This window comes from Talpa europaea (assembly GCF_964194135.1).
Source record: "Talpa europaea genome assembly, chromosome: 6".
Taxonomy (NCBI): Eukaryota; Metazoa; Chordata; class Mammalia; order Eulipotyphla; family Talpidae; genus Talpa; species Talpa europaea.
This window is the reverse complement of record NC_140072.1, coordinates 103,486,831-103,509,745: the sequence shown is the minus strand read 5'-3', so window position 1 is coordinate 103,509,745 and position 22,915 is coordinate 103,486,831. Positions and strand designations below refer to the sequence as shown.

The window sequence follows — 22,915 nt, the reverse complement described above, 5'->3', positions numbered from 1 at the left end:
ATGCAAATAGGCCATTAGGAAGCAAATTAGCTCCAACAGTTTTGGTAGATCAGCAATTATAATGCTTTTTAATATAAAAAGATTTCAGCATCAATAAAACCCAGGAAAATTGTATTTGTGTGGGAGAGGTGACTGAGTATCCAGTAGAAAGAGACATTCCCCAGCTAAAGTTGTGGTTTTCTCTTCTGCCCCTCCATCTTTTCAAAGTGCCCCTGTCCTATTGGTAACACTAGATTCACTCCTGTACGTTATAACTTTATTTTAAACACACTTCGTGCATAGGCAGTCAAGTTATACCAAATAAAATCTCAAATGTGGATTGGCTATGGTAATTACTATTTATATTAATTAGCCTGTCAATGTGTAGACGTTCAACTTTGCCACTAAAGTTCCTGTCACCCTTTTAGCACATTACCATTATTATTTTTAAACCAGAGTCATTTCAAGTTCAAATTCATAAAATGTGCATTGGAACCGCCCACCCTGTATTGCAGATGGGTAAAACAGAATATGTGTCAAGAGAAATAAAACTTTTAAGAAACCATTTGCACTCACCTTCCACTCACCTCATTTAAAAAGTCAATCTGACATTTTTTGGTATTCCATGTATTACTTTGAAAAATAAAACAAAGTCAGTATCTATGACTGGGAGGTACCTTAGAGATCAATAGAGATATTCATTGTATTGAATCTGGGCACACTTATGTTCACCTAGTTTCTGCTTGGTTATGGCCATTCCCTGATCTGCCATCTCCCCACCATCATCACCTTTATAGTGTCTGGCCCTAAACCTCCCCCTCCCTGTGCCAGGGCATAAATATATTGCACAAACACATTGCAATAAACATTGCACATGGCAGGTGATTTGAAGTTGGAGGATAAGTTGATCATGCCAATTGACCTGTAAGGCAAACCTAGAGATAATTCCAAGGTACATTTTTCTCTCCCTTTACATCTGGGGGAATTTGATTTATCTGTGCATTTCAGACAATTAGCTTAGACCACTTCAAGATGGATGAGAAAAACAGCCAACCAGGCAACACCTTTCGTTTTCATTCCATGGAAATTATTCCAGTATACGTGCTGTGGTACTGATTAAAGCCTGAGGTACTACTCTCTATGGGAAGATACTGTCCCTGCCAGTCTGCCAAGCAGAATAGACCTACATGAAGTTGTAGATAAACCTTTCTGCGAGGTAATTTCAGGGAAATTTCCAGGACTCCTCTCTGAAAGAAAACCTTATCAACCTATTTAGCATTCAAAACCCATGATCAAAAGCCCAATGATGTTAATTCCTCTTTTCTTACATCCTTTCTCTCTAAGGCAGAATTTTTCAACCTCGGCGTTATTGACATTTTTGATAAAACTTGGTAGTGGGGGCTGTGCTGTGCATAATAAGATGTTTAGTAGCTACCAGGCACATCACAGTGCAATTCCCACACATTTTGATAACCCCAAATTGTCTTTAGATATTGCTAACTATTCACTGGGGACAAAATTGTCATACTTTGTAACCACTAATCTAAAGTCATTATTCCCCATTTCACTGCTTAAAAAGTCAACTATTATAAGCTCCTGTACTGATATGCATACACCAGTATGGAAGCACTAATATAGGATATCTATAGTCAGATAGGGGTGGGTGGCAACAAAGGCAGGAGGTCGTTCCTGGGTCAATGAACACAGACAAAAGAACTTAAGAATAGAATTATTCTGCAAACCAGAATTTACACAGCATATGCCAGGAGATGCTTGGAGAATCTGGGAACACACAAGAGTCATTTTTGCCTGGGATAAAAATCATCCTTGCCCTTCATCTTCAACTTTCTCTTCAGTCTCCCTTTGCCTCTCATGATTACAGATTTCTAAGGTGAAATTACTTCTGGGAAGTTGGAAACATACACATAAATACTCTGCTGAGGGCTTGAAGCTGAGAATTGCAAGATTCAGCAAAGTTGGCATTGCCTCAAGATAGTTGGACCCAACCCAAGAACAAGGTGCTATTAGGCAGCATCTTATAAAGAATGGATCACCAGGCAGCAGCAAGCTGTCTTAGTGTTATTTTCCTGAATTCATGTTCAACTTGGCAAGACTTGCACAGAGCTCTCCAACTTGTGAGCCTAATTCAGGTGTTTTCAAGTTGCTTTGTTTGTAAAGGCAATAACAGGACATCTCCTAAATTCAACATCCCGTACCATTCCCAACTTGACCTAACTCACTTTTCCAAACCTAACTTTCTAAGCAGAAAATATTCTGTCTTTTGGGGCCTCCCTGGTGGTGCAAGGAGTTAAGACGCCTATGAAGCTCTCCACAGCCACTGCAGCCTAAGTTCAATCCCCAGCCAGGGAGGTGATCCACATGGCGCAGCAGACCTCTCCTGACTGGGCTGCTGCTCCCCACAACAGTGTGTTTCAGTCAACCTGCCTCTTCTGTTCCTCACTCTCTCTCTGGTGAATCCTCTCACCCCCATATCTCTGGCCTGTACCCCAGTTCTTATATGCATAAATAAATAAATCTTTAAAAAAAGAAAATATTCTGTCTTTATTTCAAGTTTTTGCATATGCTGCCTCTCTCTTCTTCCTGAATGTATTTCCTACACATCTTCACTACCAGAATTCTGTTCTACCTTAAAATGTTCCATGCAAATGCTGGCTTCTCTAGGAGGCTATTACTGATTCCCCCCTCTACCTCTCTTTTCCTCAGCTGAAAATTCCCTTTCTCCGCACCCCCCTTCCTCTTGCACTTCTCTCATAGTACCAAATAAAAACTGTATTTGTGTAAATAAGTTAATTTCCCAGCACTTCTAAATTTCTATAGAGACACAAACTGCACTTTGTCAATATTTGCATGGCCACTGTGTTCAAAAACACAATACATGCTCCATAAATTAATGTTGAATTTGGATGTCACACCGTCAGGAAGGAAAGTCATCAGAGAAGTCCCTTTCTCCTGTGGATTATGAACAAGACTAAGTGTTAGTAGTTATCCAAATGAAAGAAGTAATGAAGTATGTATAATAGAATTTTATAGGCATTTTGGGAAGAAATGCAGATTGAAAACTCCTAAGGACATAATTCAAAAATAAGTACATTTTCTTCTCTTCTATCCAAACCAAAAAGTCACATGATGAAATCTTAAAGGAAAGCGTCCTTAAAAATTAAGAATTAGGAATACTAGAGTAATATGACATATGATTCATTTTCTATCACTTTTTCAAGGTTTTAAAGAAGTAGCTAGGCTTCCTGCATTAAGATTTTTAACTACATCCTAACCTATTTATCATTTTGCATACATTTGTTACATTTTATTTATCATCTTGTCAAATTTAATGCTCCATTTAGGTTACATATTAAAAAATATTGTTAAAGGCCTCCCTAATGTCCTAGGGGTTAAGTCTCAGCGCTATCACCACTGTGGCCTGAGTTCTATTCCTGGTTAGGGAGCAACCCACATATGGCACAGCAGACCTCTCCTGTCTCACCCACTGCTCCCCTTAGCAGTGTATTACAGCATATCTGCCTACTCTGCTCCCCACTCTGTTTCTGGTGAATCCTCTCATCCCCTCCCCCTCCTCTCTCCACCTTGTACCTCTGGCCTACACCACAGTTCTAAACAAAAAATTTTTTAAAAATCAAATTTTGTTAATTTTCCTCTGATTTAATAAAGCAGTTTGGACATTTTCTGTTTAATTTCTATTTCCACTCTACTTCTACAACTGACTTATAAGCATGGAGGGAGACATATGGGGGCTATCTTAGTGGAAAAATAAGTAAAGTTTACATAATAGTTGATATTGAGAGAAAATTATGAAATTAAATGAAGATGAAAAGGAAAGAATAGCCATATGTGACATAGTAAATTCTAAAGATTATTTAATTAATACTATAAACAGAGCTGTAGAAAAAAAATCTAATTTAAAAGGGAGGAGGTAAAATAAAAGTTCAAAAATCTCAAAGCATATTATTATACTGGAAATACAGTCTTTCAACTGTGAGAGTAAAGAAGAATGTTATCAAAAATGATTTAATATTGCTAAAGAGGAAATATTGATACATTTTGCAGATCCTACCTATTTGACTTTGATTTCTCAAACATAAAAATGTCTAATGGTAATTACCTGTCTTTCTCATCTGATCATTGAAGAAGCCAATGATATATTTCTTTCCCAATGTGGATCAGATAAGTCATAAATAAAAAAGCAGTATTTGTTTATTCCTTAGCCATATCACTATTGCTTAAATTCCCTCTCTCCTTTATTTTTTGATACTGACTTTAGAAATTATTTGATTTTCAGGTCTTTATATGTGCTTAAATACATATGTGTGAATGTAATATTTTAAATATCACTATAGTTTATGGAAGCATTTCTAAAAAGAAAGTAATCCTATTAGTTCAGTATATGCAAAACTTGATCAATCCTTCCACACAAGATATTTGTTGTCATTTAAAATAACAAAATTGGGCCTCCCCTGATGGTGCAGCGGTTGAGCACTGGCCTTTGAAGGGAAGCTGCCTGCAGCCTCTGCAGCGCTGGCTCGATCCCTGGCTGCTGGCGAGGGTCCCACATGGAGCGACAGACCTCTCCTGCCACCCGCTGCTTCCCTCAGCAGTGTATTTCATCAGTCAGTCTGTTTTGTTCCCCGCTCTGTCCCTGCTTCTGACTGTACCCAGTGCTTGTATAAATAAATAAATAAATCTTTTTATAAAAATAAAATAAAATAACAAAATTACTTAACACAGAAAAACTGTATTTTTTTATATTTTTCTGAAATATTAAAATAAGAACAGCAAAAGAATTTGCACCCTCTTTTAATAACACTGCAAACTAATCCCCTAATGTACACCTGGTTGTCCACTATTATTAGCATCTAAAATGAACAAAAATGATATATTTCCTTGGTGAGCCATGTGCAACCATCTTCAAACGCATATAATAAAGAGTTTGAAGGTGATCCATGAACTTGCTGATCTGCTTCTGTAGGCTGCATTGATGCTATAATGACTTCTGTGAATTTATTCTCTTTATATCCTACAAAGAATGATTCTGTTGTAATGTCAAATAGTTGTAACTTGTGGGCATACCTATTTAAAATTGCAAATTCAAGGGGCTTCAGTGGTTCATTGACATGCAGCAAGCTTGTAGTATATGTTCCATTCATGACTACCTTCTAATTGTGGCATGGCGAGGAAGTGTTCCTCATTTGAATCACTCAGTGTTCCCTCCATGCTGGTCATATTCCAGGTGACTCCATTAACACTATCCTAACACTTGAAAGAAGTGAGTGATATGGTAGGCATATGATTTTTACTCTTCTTAAAAGTGAGATTGTTTTCATTGTGTAAAGGTAATAGTATCAAGGCAACATAAAGCCATAAAGTCCTATATTCATGTATATCACCTGGGCACAACAATTAAGCACTCAGATGGCAGGCTGCAATGGGTGTAGTTCCTGTACCTCAGGATCTTTTATTGCATCTGACACCTAAGCTGTATTCAATGAAAAATAAACAAAAACTCAGCAAATGAATGAACAAAATAAAAAAAAAGCATAGATAGACATGCCATTTAGTTTGCCTTACAAATCTAAATCATAAAGATCTTAAATTTGGAAAAGCAAATCATTCTTCTTAGTATATGTTATGCTGTCAGAAAAAAATTCAAATTAAAGAAATATCTAAATAAAAAAATGTTAATCTGGTTAGTCTGCAATTTAGGAGATGCCACTCATTGAGAGTGAGAAAGAAATATGGGCTGTATAGAGTAACAGGAAAAATGCAATCCCAGCTAACCAATTTATAAAGGATAATGTGTATTAGAATTTACCTATTTGTTTCCCCCACCAGACTGACTCAGTCACCATTCTTCTTTACTGTTTACTCCTGGGCATAAATAGCCCAGAGCAAACACACAGTGGGGATTCCACTGATGTTTGTTGAAAGAGTAGAAAGAGAAGCCTATTACTTTGAGATGCCACGATAAACATGCATTTGCTTTAAAATGCCATTTATAAATACAAGTTTCATCAGTCATGTAAGATTATGAGAGGGCTTATAAAAACGACTTTCCTAAAATCCTTTAAGATCTTGTCCGACTAATGTCCGACTTGTCTAATTCTTCAAACCAATCATGACTATTAAAAACTGCAAATATTGTTATGTATGACTCCATGGTAATTATTCGACTATCCATCTTATCTAAGCTATGTGAAAGATTGTTAGCTCATCCCCACTGAAAACTTAGTGAAATTATTATTAAATAATTTTAATCCTGTTTTATTGGCAAATAACTAGAAAAGCAATTGTGTTTGCTTTCCAAAATTGATATGTTCAGGGTCCTGATGTATACAGCATATAACCCTTCACTCATGTATTAATGAATTCAAGGGAAGGCGATACCACTATTAGTAATAGCTTTTTATTCGGAGTCCTCATTTTCCAGATAGGTCACATTAAACACAGCCATTAAACAATAGCGTTGAGATAAATCCATACAATGTATGCTGCTTTTGTTGTTGTTGTCCTTGTTCACCAATCATTTGGTGCAGCTAAGAACTATATGGAGTGATGGGGCTGATAAATGGGAATAGCCAACCTGCAAAACACTGGGGCCAGGAAAGTCAGACTTTAATCAGGTCTCATTCAATTATGTTTCAAATCAACACATCTTGATAGCCAAAACTCTCATTTGAATTAATGCTCTGATAAATGCTGTCTGTTGTCAAAAGAATATAATTAGACAATAATGAATGGGCATATATTATGCTAGACCTCAGTCTACTTGTTGACCTCAGCAACTTCTACTCCATTAGGCAACAAACAGCTTTTAACCTGGTTCTAATAAAGCATACTTCCATATTACCGCATGACTTTGTTTTTATGGCGTCATTTTTTTAAATTGAGCAGTGCCTAGATCCTTTAAAGGGAAGTCATGTTTTACAAGGTTTCCAATAATTTAGGAAGCAAAGGAAGTCAATTTCCTAACCAGGAATTTAATTGATTTACGGAGTAGTGTGCCAATCTTTGTATATTGTTTGCAATAAGGATAAGTATGTCGGGTTAAGAAATATGAGAGCGTTCTCTGAAATCGCATGATATGTCCATTTAATGTTTACTTTGGTATAGGTACGACTAACACTGATTCCCACTACTTTAAACTTTAATGCAAAGATCTTTCATCATCAACATTTAATAAAAAAGCTTGTTTTGTTACTGATTGTTTTTAGTTCATCAGTAAATGATTCTTAGAACTTTGACTTTCTTATTAAAATTTCTATAAATTCTTTTTCTGTGCTTGACTTCAGTTACTTAAGGACCTAAAAGACAAAATATCAAATTATTCATTTTTAAACGTGTGGGATTTTTCTGAGGGATTAACATTGGGAGGATATGAATTAAGACACTTTTTCACATTCTGAGTTATGCTGAAACCCCTTAAAATATAACTGTTTGATCATACATCACCCTTTCGAGCAAGTTGCTCCCCAAAAGGATGATTTTGGCATCTCAGAGACTTCCTTGGAAGCCAAGCACCAGAGGTCTGTGATAAAGGCAGTTACCAGCCAAATGAATAAAAACAAAATTCCCTCAGCTTAACTATAAAAGCTTAGAGTCTTGACTGTTGAATTACCACCAACTTGTAAATAAATAATCACTACTGACTACAGATAATGTGTTAAACAGCTAACACTAGTAAATCACTGGTGACAGAGAGCCTAAAGGTAAATCCCTCACACATTGGCACAACCAATTCTTAAAATCTTATCGTGTTTTAATGTCTTCAGACACATATAATAAATTGAACAACTGGTTACTCAATGTTAAGTATGTTTTAAAAATAAGCCCTACTCTCTTTGTTGATTTCATTTACATACTACCATGGATTTTACTAAGTGGCTATCTGTCTAGTAAGAGAGAGGCAACACTTGGTAAGACTAAATGAAAATCAGGTTTCCATCAAATTTCAGCTATCAAGCTCAATCAACCTGTAGTCTCCTGGCAAAAAAGAAAAATAATAATAACATCATATAACAGAGACAACACATTTCAGATACATAAATTGTCCAAAATATAGAGTCAATTAGGTTTCACATGTACAAGATCCCTTCTTTTCTTATTTAAACATTACGAATAATAAAAACCAAGAGTAGAGCTTTGGAAAGGCTGTTACTAGGAACCAAAAACAGTTCTTGAGAGAATAAGGCTGATGGGAATTGTCCACTCTTCCCTTTCAAGCGGTTTTGCCAACGAGGTACACTCTAAAATGTTGACAGTATTTGACAGAAATACTTTCAGTAGAATTTTTTGAGGTTTAAAATTACAAAACTTAATTCGGTTCAATATTTGTTTTTGCTTTGTTTTTGTTTTAAGTGTAAGGATTTTATGACATTTATGCTGTTTCTACACTGGCTTGGTGGCCAGAAAAGAAGGCACAGAATTCTCCACCAGTTTGCAAATAATGCATTTTTCTGCTCCAGTGCACAAACAGCCTTTATTTAACTCAGCACCACATTTTCTAAGGTATGGGCTGGAAACTGTTTGTCATGAAGCTGTAAAATGCCAAAAATTTTAAACGCTGAAGGAAAATGTCAATCAAGGCATTTTCCCATCTGCTGCTACTTCTGCAAGTGCTAATTTTATTTTTTTTCCAATTCCTGAAATGTGAGGTTTCCTAGCCTCATATGGAAGCTTGCTAAATATCACAAGAAAAGGTGCAACTAAATGAAGGAATAGAAGGTGTATTGTTCTCAAAGGACACCAACAAAAAGAGGCCGAAGAGCATTGAGAAAAAGGAAAAACATTTTGTTAAGACTCAGACCTCTTGAAAAACACTACACAATGCAAGTAACCAGTGCTGGTACCACACATGCATTAAAGTATTTTTCATGGTTTTGAAATATAATGGGAACACACATCTTGAACCACTTAAAATATTTTTGAGAACCAATCAACAGCATGATATCTACATAGGAAGAGGCTGTATGCTATTGAAAAAAAACATGAAGAAGTTTCAGGTATTGGTACAAATGTAACTTTTGTGATTTAGCATGAATTTAATCAAAGCTTCTACAAGGACTTGCACATAACCATGACTGATGGATGTATTTTTTGACCTTTCAGTTAGCTCCATCAGCTCACTCAAACACATTTTGAACAGATTATGTACTGTAGTACTTGGTAGACTATACATTAAACAAGAGACTTTGCTCTGAGGCACTGCTTCCCACACTCCATGGGGAAAAGGAAGCAGAAAAAAACAAAACTCATAGAGTTCGACAGCTACCGAGGCAACACTTGCCATTTACAATATAAGCCCAAATATTTTTGCAACACAACTATATATTAATTTAATAAAATACACAATATAGCTCTTATACACTCAACAATTTGGCTCATATGCACTGAATCTGCAATAAATCAATAAAAATATGTCATTTGATGTAAACACATTGAATCTTCTTACATTTGCACATTTAAATGGTCATGTGATTTGTGTATGTCAAAGACAATTTCACTTTCCTGAGCTATTTTAGTGTCCACAATGAATTAAACATATTAATCGTTAATTTTCTCTGAATAGTATCACTCAGTGGTAACTATTTTCCAGAATTTTCTAGGTCAAATTTAAAATCTATCCATCATTATTTGTATGTTTCCAGGACACTAAAATGCTAAAAAGGCATTTTAAACCTTTACATTTTCTTCTCTTTTAGTGAAGTGAATTAGTCTATGTGTGTGCAGGACAAAATGGACTATATCTTTTTACATTTAACTTTTATACGACATGAGGTGTCTTACAGATGACCAAGTATTTAAATTTTTTTTCGACTAATGATATGGAATGTTCTTTGTGTTTATATGTGTGGCAGGTAACTTTATACAGAAATGTTTACCACGAATATGTGTTAATGTTTGGTGTAGCTTGGACTACTGCAAGGTCTTTTGGGGACTTTCAGTAGAAGCCTGTGATGACTGCTAGAAATCCACCACAGATCACAAATTATGACCCTGCTTTAATGGGGTTTATAGGTAAACAGTTAAGTCAGCATAAATCACGGAGGACAGTCTTAAAGTGATCAGAAATACTTCAGTTCTCACGCTGCATACCTTCCTAACAGATTGTCAAAAGGTAACTCGCCTTCTCATCCTCCTTTGTCTTCTCTCTTTTTTCTTTTTTTCTTTGAGCATCATTAATTCTGTCCTAATATAAGTTTGATCAAAACAAAACCATTGTTATCTCTGTAAAAGAAACAGCAGTGAAAAGAACATACTTGTGGGCACTTCAGATGTTCACTAAAAGCCTTAAAGTAGCATTGGTCTTTCTTCATCCCTGTAAAATGGGTCGTCACCATAAGGGATCGTTTTTTAAATCAACAGAAGAGACAAGAAAATGCCAATGCTTTTTTTTTCCCCCTCACTTTCTCACAGCCACAGGGTCATTTCCCCGGCAGTCCTGCAAAAGCTTGTCAATTTCTCTCACGACTTCCTCTGCATCCACAGACTCTCTGCCCAGATCCCTGCTGGGGTGGTCAAGCTGCTCAAGAACAGCTCCCATCTCACTGGAATCCCGGCTGGCTCTTGAATGCACATCCGCGAAGACCCTTGCCATCTGATCTGAAGCCATGAATGGAGGGTCTCTTGGTTGCTTACTGGGTGACAGGTACTGACTGTCAGTGGGCAAGTACTGGCTGCTTGCTTCAGCCAGGGTTCCTGGTTTTGCTTCACAACCATCCAGAGAGCCTTTTGTTGAGGTGCAAGGCTCGATGCATGCCTTGGTTGGGCTGCTTGATGCTGAGGGCACCTCTTGGAGGAGAGGGCTCAGGGCACGTTTGGCTTTTAAATAAGGTTTAACATTGGCAATGAGAATAGTGTGCTCTCGCTTGTCTTTTCCAAATGTACAAAAAGTCTTTTTCCCAGTGGGATTCACAGTTTCGTAAGTCTCAGTCTCAACATTAGCTTCAACTGTGGGTACAAAGAGATTTGTGCGGTAATCTGCATTTTCAGCCTGATTGGCTGCAGGGAACTGTGGCATCCAACACCTGTCAGAATGACCAAGCACTCGGCATTCATCTGTGCAATTAACACACTCTTCCGGTTCTGCAAAACAAAAGAGAAAACAGCAAATCCAATCATTAGGGTTGCTTTAAATTTCCAGAGGCTGCGATCAGCTCTCAGTGGGCTTGCTTGACCTCTGGTCTCTTAATTAAAAAAGAAAAGAAAACAATAATTAAAACATTTCAGGATGGTTGCATAAACCTGCTGGTTGAGACAATGGTTTTATTTAAGTCTATTCTCTAGATATTAATGAATTCCCATAGCCTGAGAAGAAGTAAAAAGTGGTCATTGGAGAATCATTCTCCATAGAATACAACATCACTGTAAACTAATCTCCTGAGCATATCAGTTAGTCTTTGTTCTGTATAACCCATCCTGGAAACAGTGAACATCAAAATAGATTACCAGGATTATTTTTTCCAAATCAAATAGCAGAAACCACTGGATTGCAAACTTCCCTAACAACTCCTAAAGTGCTTTTCCCCTTCATGTTTTATCCCTATTTCGCTTGTAATTGTTATATTGGCAACAGTCATGTAAGAAAAGGTTTCCTTTAGAAGTCTCTTCCCACTGAGAGTAGCAAATAAAATTTTCTATCAGAGTGTGTTATGAATAAGGTTGTCAAAAAGTGCACATTCCTATTTTATTAGATATGCTTATGGATCATATAAATCTGTTTTTCTTCACTTCAGCTTTTGTTTTTGGTGTAAGTAGGTGAAAATGGATTTAGCCAACAGATATAGCTCAGAATAAATGACAAATCATGATTTCCTATTTTAAACGATAACAGTTTTTGTGAGAATTTTTCTTCTATGTTTTATCAACTGACATATAAGAGCACCTAAATAAAACATTCTTTAATGCTCTCTATTTCAAAGATGCTGAACAAGAAAATAGGAAAGAAAATCCCTTCATGATGACAGTAGCTGCAATGTCCCATGACCCATTTTTTACACTATACCTTTGAACTAATCTTCCCAGTTGTCCCTTTCATCTACAAATGGTGGTTCCCCTTATGTTTAATGATCCTTTTAAAGTCAGGGACTATTTTTTTTCCAGGAAAGGATATTTACAATTTCCTCTGTGTGAAGGGAATATAATTCCCTGCACATTTAGGAACTCTTGGGATTGCCCTTAAATTGATGCAAGAGGATCCCCACAAATTTACAGTGTCTTATACAAAGGGAAAAGTCCACATGATGGTATTTAAATCAGAAAACAAAAAATTCAATAACTTTCTAAATTTATAGTTACTTTTCAAAGACATATATAAAACCTGAATTTATATTTAAATTATATTTCAAAATTTATATTTAAATAAATATGATTATTTATTGAGAAAGAAAACAATAAGCCACAACCTGTTTTATCTCAAAAGGGTTCAGGATAAAAGAATTTCCTATGAGATTAAATAATTTTGAAAGCAAGCAAAATGACATCTCGATAACAAAAATACTGTGGTATTTCATACCATGTGTCATTCACACTTCTGAAATGTTAAAAAAGTATTTAGGTAGCTTGACTCTATTTTAATTTCATCATATTTTTAAAATACACTTACCTATGAGTAGCGAAATATGTTAACATTATTATTTAATCAGGCAAGAATGCTGAAAGGCAGTCTCAAACTAACTACCCACCTACAAATCCAAATACTACCTATGCCTTGAAAGGTGTTGACAGATGGACATAACAGCAACAGAAGAAACTAAGCATATACCACATTCTAGGGAACCTTCTTGTATGACTTTAAAGTAGAGCAGAGACTAAATGAAAGCGAAAAGATATCAAAAAAGTTTAATACCAGGTGTCTGCTTCCCTTACCTATTTTGAAAGGGATCGTAAATATTACTTCTACATCTGTGTCAGCAGATGTTAGAAATAATAATATGTATCGTTTCATTCAGTCAGTTTTCTTCAAAAAAGACAGAAGTGTCTACTTTATTTGGTAATACTTTTGTATCTTTTATAGCTGTGATTTTTAAAATATTCATTTTACAATCTATACACTCTCATTGAAATATGCTAACATAGTTTTAAAACCCAATATTGATTGGCCTTCCATTTTAGCAATTTAAATAGCCTCAGCATTGAATGAATCCAATATGAATTTAAGAAGACAGTTAAAGAGATAGAATAATGCAGAATGTATGAAAGTATAAATCGACCTTGAATTTGAAACTATCAACATAAAATGATTGTTTGCACTCTGCTGCTGAAAATCTGCAGCTTTTTACTTGACTCCTTTATGTCACATTCTAGGGAACAAATTTTAAGTATTGATTATGATACATTATAACCTGTTCACCTTGCAATTAGACTGTAATTTTGACAGCAGCAGTTCACAGAACAGTGAAGAAAATCGAATGGACACTTCTGTAGAAGCAGCAGAAATCCTGAGCACAAAGTGAACTTCAGATACCAAGGGTCAAATAAGAAATCATGACAGAGTGGGATTATTTCTGAAGTAACAGAAATAAATAGATGAATGGGTAGGAACATACAAGAGACATAGATAGTATATTTGAGTGACTAACTAGAAAAAAATAGACAGGGAAAAAATGGAAGGGAAGGAGGAAGGAGAGGAATGAAATTAGAGTGAAAGCAGGAGGAAAGAGGGAGCAAGAGGGATGGGAGGTTTCCCTCAGGAAGGGGTTTAGTGGAGACGAGTTGGACTGGGAAGATTTCTGCCATGTGTGCCGTCCAAATATATGTCTATAATCGCCTCAAGAAGTGTGTATAGGGCCTCCCTGGTGGCACAGCTGTTGAGCGCTGGGCTGTGAAGCTTCCCGCAGCCTCTGCAACACAGGTTCTATCCCCAGCTGCCAGCGAGGGTCCCACATGATGCGCAGACCTCTCCCGCCGCCCGCTGCTCCCCTCAGCAGTGTACTTCATCAGTCTGCCTGTTCTGCTCCCCGCTCTGGCTCTGGTGATTTCTCTCACCCTCCCGTGCTTCTGACTGTACCCAGTGCTTGTATAAATAAATAAATAAATCTTTAAAAAAAAAAAAAAAAGGAGTGTGTATAGGAGAAATACAGGGAAACCAAAGTGTCAAAAAAAGAAGAACTTGCAGGCAGACTATATATCTGAGGTGCACAGCAGGGGAAGCAGAGGAAGAGGGGTCAAAACAGGAAAGGGACAAGCCCAAGGACTGTGGTGACAGTACACAGGGGGGCATGGTGGTAGGAGATTTGCAGGAACTACACCTGAGGGGAGAAATCAAATATTGTACAAAAATATACAGCAATGTAAGAAAATAAAGATTAGTTTAAAAAACGAAGCTAAGTATGTAATAATTAGTGTGTGACATCTGTTCCTCCAGCTCCTGAATTAGAAAGGTAGATAATCAAACTTCTTTCTGTAGGAGAATGAATACCAGAATAGATATATTAAATACAGGCTATAGAGATAAAAGGCAAATGAATTATCTAGATAGCTATGATTGCATAGACTAGATACAGAAAAAAAATTTCAGTGATGCTGGGCAGAAGAAATCAAAGCAAAATTAATCCAAGATTCACTTTTTTTCTACCAGACCAATCTGGGAGAATGAAGAAATTATTACACACATTTTTATTCTTTCCTCAATACGATATTTACTCTTTCTCAAATTGTATGCTATGCCAAGAAAGATACTATAATCTAAATGGTATGCAGATGATAGAAACTGCTAATCATGTTTATATTGCAAAGAGAAAATAATTCTGAAGTCTAACAGCTGGAACCCTGGGCATTTCTGCCTTTAGGGAAAGTTTACAGTGTCTAATTTTTTAAATGTATTATTCCCTGAAGGGTCATATGACAGTCAGATAAATTTATATACTTGTTTAGTATTAAGGATCACTTTCTTTACTCCTATAGCCACATCTATTATATAAATTCCCAAAGGGAGTTATCTAAACACAATAACCTTAATGAGTTCAATTTTGTATCTTAATTTATATGATTTTTTTTTGTAAAAGGTATAAAGGTAACTCAATGACCGTAGTCCATGCAGTTCATATGCCATAAATCACACAAACATACATAGACAAGTATTTCATGTGTTGTATGATAATATTGAGCTCTCTCCAGAATATTGTTTTTTATAAATATTGGGATTTTTTTTTTTAGATTTACATAGTCATGCATACAAGAACCAGGGTACAGGCCAGATGCCCGGGAGGGTGAGAGGATTTACCAGAGAGAGAGTGGGGAACAGAACAGGCAGACTGACGAAATACACTGCTGAGGGGAGCAGCAGGCACGACAGGAGAGGTCTGTCTCGGCATGTGGATTTCTCCCTGACTAGCCGGGAATCGAACCGGTGCTGCAGAGGTTACAGATAGCTTCACAGCACTGTGCTCAACCGCCTGTGTCACCAGGGGAGGCCCTGTCTCCAGAATATTGACAAAAAAAACCTTTTAATTTGAATATATATCCAAAGCATTCCTGAAAATTAACTATCAGTAATTGGCACAAGAAAATATGAGTGAATCAAGAGCATGCACAGGGAAGTATTACATAATCCAAGGAACATATATATATACACACACATAAATAAAACATGTATATATGAATCTTTTGAATTAAAATCACCAACAAATAACACTTTAATTTTCCCTTTGCCTTACAACTATGGCTGCAAATTCTATGATAGAATGCACAACTTGTCTACCTTTCGTTTTAAAAATTTATGTAATTCAAATTGAGTTAAACATAAAGATTCCTGAAATCTTCTTATTGACAGCGACTGATATATCTAAAATGTCTCACTCACTCTTTTTTTAACCTAGACTAATCAGTTTAATCACACTCTGAGAGACATTCGGCAAGCAATCATTTTGCCAAAACATCCGATCAAAAGAACTGGCATTGTGGACTTATACTAAATTACATCTCTGTGAAGAAAAAAAAAAATTAGGTAAAGCATAAAATTATCTGCTCTCAATTATTTTATTTGTGTAATCTTACACAAAGGTCATAATGTAATATATTATTATGAGGGTAGAGCCATTTCAAGGATGGGTAAATCAGTGTCAATAATTACCATGCATAAGATTAAAATGTGAAGCCAAAGAACTCCTTAAATCAGAAAGGATTAACAAAGATTAAGGGAGACTCTGCTGCAAGTAGTTATTTTGGAGAATCAAGGGACCAATTGTTACATGTTATGACTGGTGGTGCTCATGGCAAAATAAACATAGAAACAAGAGGAGGAATCAGTCTTGCATTTTCTTACTTCGGTGCACATCTACCTCTTTCTTATATTCTGTCTTCTCACAGGCAGGGATCTATCACAAATCAAAAGTTAAGCTTATTTTCCTGGTCTTCAAAACACTTTACCAAATTATCCGAAGAAGAGAGATACTTGGCAACTAATTTGTTACCACTTAGGGAAATATTAGAAAACATAAAAGGATTTCCTTAGTTTCAAATTTGCCTGCTGTCTCCGGAGCTCACATATTTGTACATCTGAAAACATGCATATAGTTTCTAGCATCAGATTTCAGACATGCATCTGATTTAATTTTTATAATGAAGACTTAGATGACAGTGTTTTAGTCATTCAAAAACCAAATCCTTATGTCAGGGTATCAGCAAGGTGTTCCTATGTGCCACAGAAGGCTATTTGAGAGTTGTGTTCTCTGCTATTTGACTGTCAACAAAATAGTTTTAGCTCTGCTCTGTAAATAGCTTTAAATAGGAATAGTGCTCTTCTATTAACGGAGTATTTGCTACTGTTTCTAACAGCATCTTAAAATTAGGGTTGTTTCCAAGTAGACAACTCTATAAATGGAAGTCCACTTTTTATTTGTTCCCATTTTTTCTTTTTTATTTCTAATTTACCTTCTTTCAACAACATAAGCTTTCATAACATCTAATTAGCCGTCTGGAAAAGCACAGAGCAGGTACCCTTCTCTATTTCTGGCTGGCATAAGTGATCTGGAGATTAACTCTATAGCATCTCAACTAGGCACCAGCACAGATGACCTATAAGCAAGCGGTAACAGTCAAGACCTTCGACTAGGAGTTCAACGTTTACCAGTTTCTACTGAAAGATTTTAATGATGTAAACACAGCTTGCTTTTACCGTCTTTTTTTCTCTCCGAGTGTGCGCGCACACACACACACACACAATTTCTATGTGAATACAAGTTGTAAATTATCCAAATAAATTCTAACATACCAGAGAAAAACATCAATACTAAAATATAAAACTTAACAGAATACAGTCCAACAAACCTCTAAGATAATTTTTCTTTCAGGAAATTGACATGATTTACAATATCCTGTGAACTGACACTTCTCTGTCATAAACAGTTCTTTCTTTTTTTGGCCACGCTGATTATTATTCACTTATGAATCACTTCATATACATGGCATCCTATCAACCTATATTCATTCCAGTTATTTTCATTTGTGATTTCTATGTCCTACTTAATGACACATTAGTTAAAAATAAACCTTCTTATTTCACTCTCTATGAGAGGAGAAAAATTTCACTTTCAATATAATTTCTAAAGACAGTACTGGAAAGCTATATCATTTTTCCCCCTCAGTCAGACTAGAAAGGAAAGGGATATTCTTACGGTTTTATAATGTAACTTTTTCTTCTGGTAGGTGTCCACGAGAATACCAAGCCTAAAATGAGTATTATTTTTAATAAGCTTGGTGTATCTCTTATGTGGGGTTGAAAAGAGATGGTTAAGGCAAAATGTGGCATCAGGGAACCAATCACATTTTTTAGCTAAGCGTCCTTTCATCTGTTACACTGAGCTCCTGTGTTTTTCACTCGTGCATGGGTATCTATGTCATTTTACCAATCACACAACAACAAATATACAAAGAGGAAGTTAGTATAATACTATCAAATAGTTAAAGCATAGCAGCTTTGAAGTGCCAATCCTCTAGTGTGCACCTGCATCGTACAATGCTTCTGAATATATTGCCACGGTTGCATTCAGACACCAGAAACCACTTGCCTATATCACATTCAATGGAATTCAATCACAGCTGGGTATCTGGAGCACATGGAATATTCAGTGCACCTGCACACCTTCGGGGACAGTTATATGAGTGTGACTTTTTGGACATAGTACCACATCTACCAGAATAAATTTTCTGGCATATACATTGACTACACAGAATAATGCTCTGACATGAAGAAAACAAAATTAAATTGAAGCATACTGAAGGATATAAGGACACTTAATCTGGTGACAGGAATACACACACACACACGCACATATAAAATGAGAATCTAAATCATCCACTAGAAACCTATGGCATGAAAATAATTATACCCCAAGGCACGCTGTTCTGAGATTAACATTCAAAATTTAGTTGTGTCCCTCCCCCAATTCTCAATTGTAGACATAGCCATCACCTAGAGCAGCAGCAGATGCTTGGATATGAAGGCACAGATAAATGGGGCTATCTCTTTCTTTACACGTACCCTTAGGATAATTGGCTCTGAAGTTTAATACTGAAATAAACGAATTGTGTATTTTCTTTGAGAAAAGTTTTGTGACAGTGCTTCTCAAAGAAAAGCAATAAATCTCCAATGCTCCACCAGAGTAAGGACAGCTCAAATTCTGTGGGAGAATCAGATGCGTGCAGCTCAACAGTTAGTTTAGAGAACTATATGCAATCATTTATAAGGTAAGAATGAATTAAGTACCACAGAAAGACCTGGTGTGCTAATTCACTGACAGTCATTCCAAACACAAGCTTGCTTTTCTGTTTACATCACATTCCACTTATAAAAAATTTGGTCTTAATGCATGGTGATTTAACTGGTATTTTATATTAGTAGTATAATCTTGATTTTATAATTCAGCATTAGAAAAAAATTCTTCCTACACTTATTTTAGCTCTCTTCCCTCTCTCAAATTTTCTAATGTTTTTTCTAACCATAATACCACATATGATCACATGTGAAAGATTAAAGGATTCTTTTAGAAGGCCAAAAAGGAAAGGTCTACAAAAATGAAGATCCTTATAAGTATCTAGGAGAGTGGTAAGGAATATTCCTACAAGGAAAGAACAGCCACAACTGAATTAGATGTTGAATTTCAGAAATCTGTCCAAGCTGATTCTGGACCACAGGAAGAATAAATAACTCAAGGAAATTCTGAAAATGTTTTCCAAAATAAGCTTTTCAGTTTTAGATGAAGATAATGCCCCCATTTTCTATTAAATTATATATTCTAGCTTTACTCCCTAATATTTACTATTTTTTAAATTGCTTGGCTCCTTAAGACCCTTATACTCCCCTGAGGATCAAAACACTGATACCAAAGTATATTAATTCATACTCCATTCCTGGAGTACACAAAACACACTCAAAAAACACTTCTCAGTTTGAACAAAATGCTTTCATTGATGTAAAGGAAAAATAAATTTAAAAGGAATCAAATACTATTAGTAATATATAATAGAAATAACTAATCCTTACATTTTACTCCTTTCAAAAATGATTCACTTATGAGGCTATAATGTCAGCTTTCATAATGACCTTGGGACCTAGATGAAGTTATGTGTAATAAATATACAGTGCTTAAGGAAACATCAGTTCTGTTAAAAATCATGTTTATATAAAAATCTAAAATTTTCTATTTATTATCAAGGGTACTATTTGAAATAAGTCGAATAAATCCTGCCTGACATATAGTACTCTGCAATATGGTCAGACTATTTTTCCCTTAGAGAATTTTTTAAACCAGTGACACTGTTACTGAATTTGAAGCTTATGTTTAAATAATCACCTCTTTAAATTTTAAATTATGGAGAAGAGTAAATATACTGAAAACCCACACCTCAACATCTGTAAATTTCTTTTTTCTCTCTTAGATTTCTCTTTTTGTCCTAATTTTCTTCTATTGTGTTTTTGTGACTAATGTGTCAGTCTCTTATGTTTTAAAAAAAACCAAAATCTTATATTTATCTGAATGCATCATCAACATATAAATTTATTAATAAATTCTTACACTTTTAGAGTCTTAAAAGGGTTAATGCAGCTTCCAAAAGAATCTAATTTACATGCAGTGAGAAACCTATGCTCTAGCATGCGATAGTTAGTAAAAGCTGTTTGGTTTACAAGGACAAATTTAAAATTCTAGCAACTTAAATAATACTGTGAATTTCAGACCCAAGACTATTTAAATATGCTACTATTCTTCATCTTGAGAGAGGATGTTTTCTTCCTGCTTGTATTGCCTCCGTAAGCTAACCCCATCTCCGATAATGACACCATTTTTGATGACATGGATGAATACATTGAAAATTCAAGTCATCCTCTGAGTAAAGTGGTAATCCTGTAAGGAAGGTCAATGAAAACATGCCTATTAAGGCAAACTCTTTGTCAGAAGCAAGCCAGATAGTCTTATTAGTGTTTTGTTCTCATGCCTGCTATCTGATTTCTATTGGGATATATATCTATTTACCAGCCTAAATCCTGTTGTGTATCTTGTTTCTACCACTTGTTTGTCTTCAATTGTCAGAGACAAGTAAACAGAATTGGGTATCATTTTTAGCACTCTCAGAATACTGAATTAATTCAGATACGACTAAACCTCCCCTGGTTATTATTTGTAACCAATGCTTGTCGAGAGGATTTGGAAGTCCCAGAAAATGGATTTCTAAGAAAGATTTTTAGTGTTTTTATATTTTAATGGCATTCTAGTCTCCAAAAGCTGCCTGTTAAATTCATAGTACTCTAGAGATAGGCCTAAAGGTTCAATTAAGTTACCTTAAATTAGATGGATATAGTTAAAAAAATGTGTTGTCAAATGGATATTTTTTAAATATAATATTCCTAAAGAAATAATACAAAAGATATTTTAAGATTTAAAGGAAAATATATTTGAAATTTTGCTTCCCTACCAAATGAGTCTTACAATAATCATTTATATTATATTCAATTAAAAATAATTGAAGTTAAATGTGCACATACATACACATACACAAATGATAATAAATATATGTCTTTACAAAAATACCTCCTGGAAAAAGAAGTCTTCCTGAAAGTTCTCTGTGCACCAACACTACCACAATAAAAAAGAAAAAGAAAAAGAAAATAGTGTCCAAACGTAGTTTTAGAGTAAAGTATGGGCAGTTTAAAACTGAAAAATTTGGTCTCACTCTTAATAAAACAATTTTACCACCACACTGCTAATAATACCACCATTATTGTTATTATTTATTATAGACAGTTTAAAACTATATAAAGAGTAGAAAAGGAAAGATAATTGACATTTTAAATAAAGTCTGTTCTTGGAATTACTGCTCTAAAACCATTCTGCTCTCATTATCTTTAGTGTGTTGTAAGCTTATTGGAAGCCTGTGTTTTTTATCCTGTATGATTGGTTCATCCCAAGAATGAAAATTTAAGCAAAATCAATACACTCAATAGCCATGTTCTAGAGTAAATATACAGAAATGTTTCTTGTAATAGGTTTTACTGGCAATGACAAGCCATTTTTCTAGTAACAGCTTTAACATTGTGCAATCATTAGAATACACTGGAGCAGTGAAGAAATTAGGAAACAATAATGAGAAACTCAGATATGAAAAGGTAGGAGATATGGGCCTCTGATCACTCTGCTAGGTAATGAAATGGAGAGTCAAAAAGGTATATAAGAAAGCTATACTTGAATCAGAGCAAATGTTTTTAAATAATATGAAAGTCATTCTCACAGATGTGAGATGGTATCTCAGTGGGGTTTTCATTTGCATTTCGTGGGTGATATGTAATGAACATTTTGACAAGGGTGTGGAAAAGAAGGAACCCTCCTACACTGTTGGTAAGAATGTAGGTTAGTCTAGACCCTATGAAAAACAGTACGGATGTTCCTCAAATATTAAAAATAGAACAACCTAATGATCCAGCAATTTCATTCCCTGATATTCGTTCAAGGAATGCAAAAACACCAATTTGAAGGGATATATGCACTCTTTTGTTCTTGGCAGACCGATTTACAATATCCATGCTATAAAAGCAACCTAAGTGCCCAAAGAGAGATAAGAAAAAGAAGTGACATATGTACAAAATGGTATATGACTTAGCTATAAAAAGAGATGAAATTTTGCCATTTGTGACAACAGGGATGGAATTGAAGGAGATTGTGCTAAATAAAATAAATTTGAAAAAGAAAAACAAACACCGAATGATTTCACTCATATGTGGTATATAAAGAAACAAAACAAAGAACAGACAAAACTAAACCAAAATAAACCTTACAAATATGACTGCAGAATTGAAGCTACCAGAGCAGAGAGGGTAGTAGGTGCTGAACAAAAGGGTGAGAATGCACAGTGGACTATGGTGGAAGATCATGGGTGCTGTGGTGGTAGGTGAACCTATTCCTTTAAATCATATCCACTATTGTAAATCAATGTTATCAACATATAAAAATTATGGGAAAAATATGAAAACACACCATATATTATGTAATTTTTATGCAATTTAAAAAATTATTATGCAATTTAAAAAAATGTCTTTTAGATACATTCTTATGTTGGATAGTACTGTCTATGATTTAATTGACAACCATGCCAGAAACAAAGGACAGATGATAAAAGCAAAGTGCATTTTCCATGAGTAATAATAACAGGGAAATAAATGTATGAGATTCCATTTCATCTTGTAATCTAAATCTAATCTAAAAGGAAATTCATACTGACATCACAGGGCAAATTCATTGAGATAGTCTTTTAAATTTAGGCATGCTATATTTGAGTTTTTCCATTTAAAAGTGTATATATTCAGTCTTAGAAAGAAGTGATCCTTTGTGCTACCAAGTCTATTTTTGAATAACTACTTAAAATTTCCGTGATCATTAGTGAAAAAGCTTATAATCTGAACTTCTTAGTTTGTCCT

General features: G+C 35.2%; 1 protein-coding gene across 1 annotated transcript in view; it reads right to left on the bottom strand.

Moving 5' to 3' along the window:
* Positions 1 to 10,411: 10,411 nt before the first annotated feature.
* PCDH17 (protocadherin 17) overlaps positions 10,412 to 22,915 on the bottom strand; it is a gene marked incomplete at both ends in the record, with an annotated part of 90,699 nt that continues 78,195 nt past the window's right edge. The window contains one exon of the mRNA XM_084234983.1: positions 10,412 to 11,094. Coding sequence (XP_084091109.1) covers positions 10,412 to 11,094 — 683 coding nt within the window. The remainder of the gene's footprint in view (positions 11,095 to 22,915) is intronic.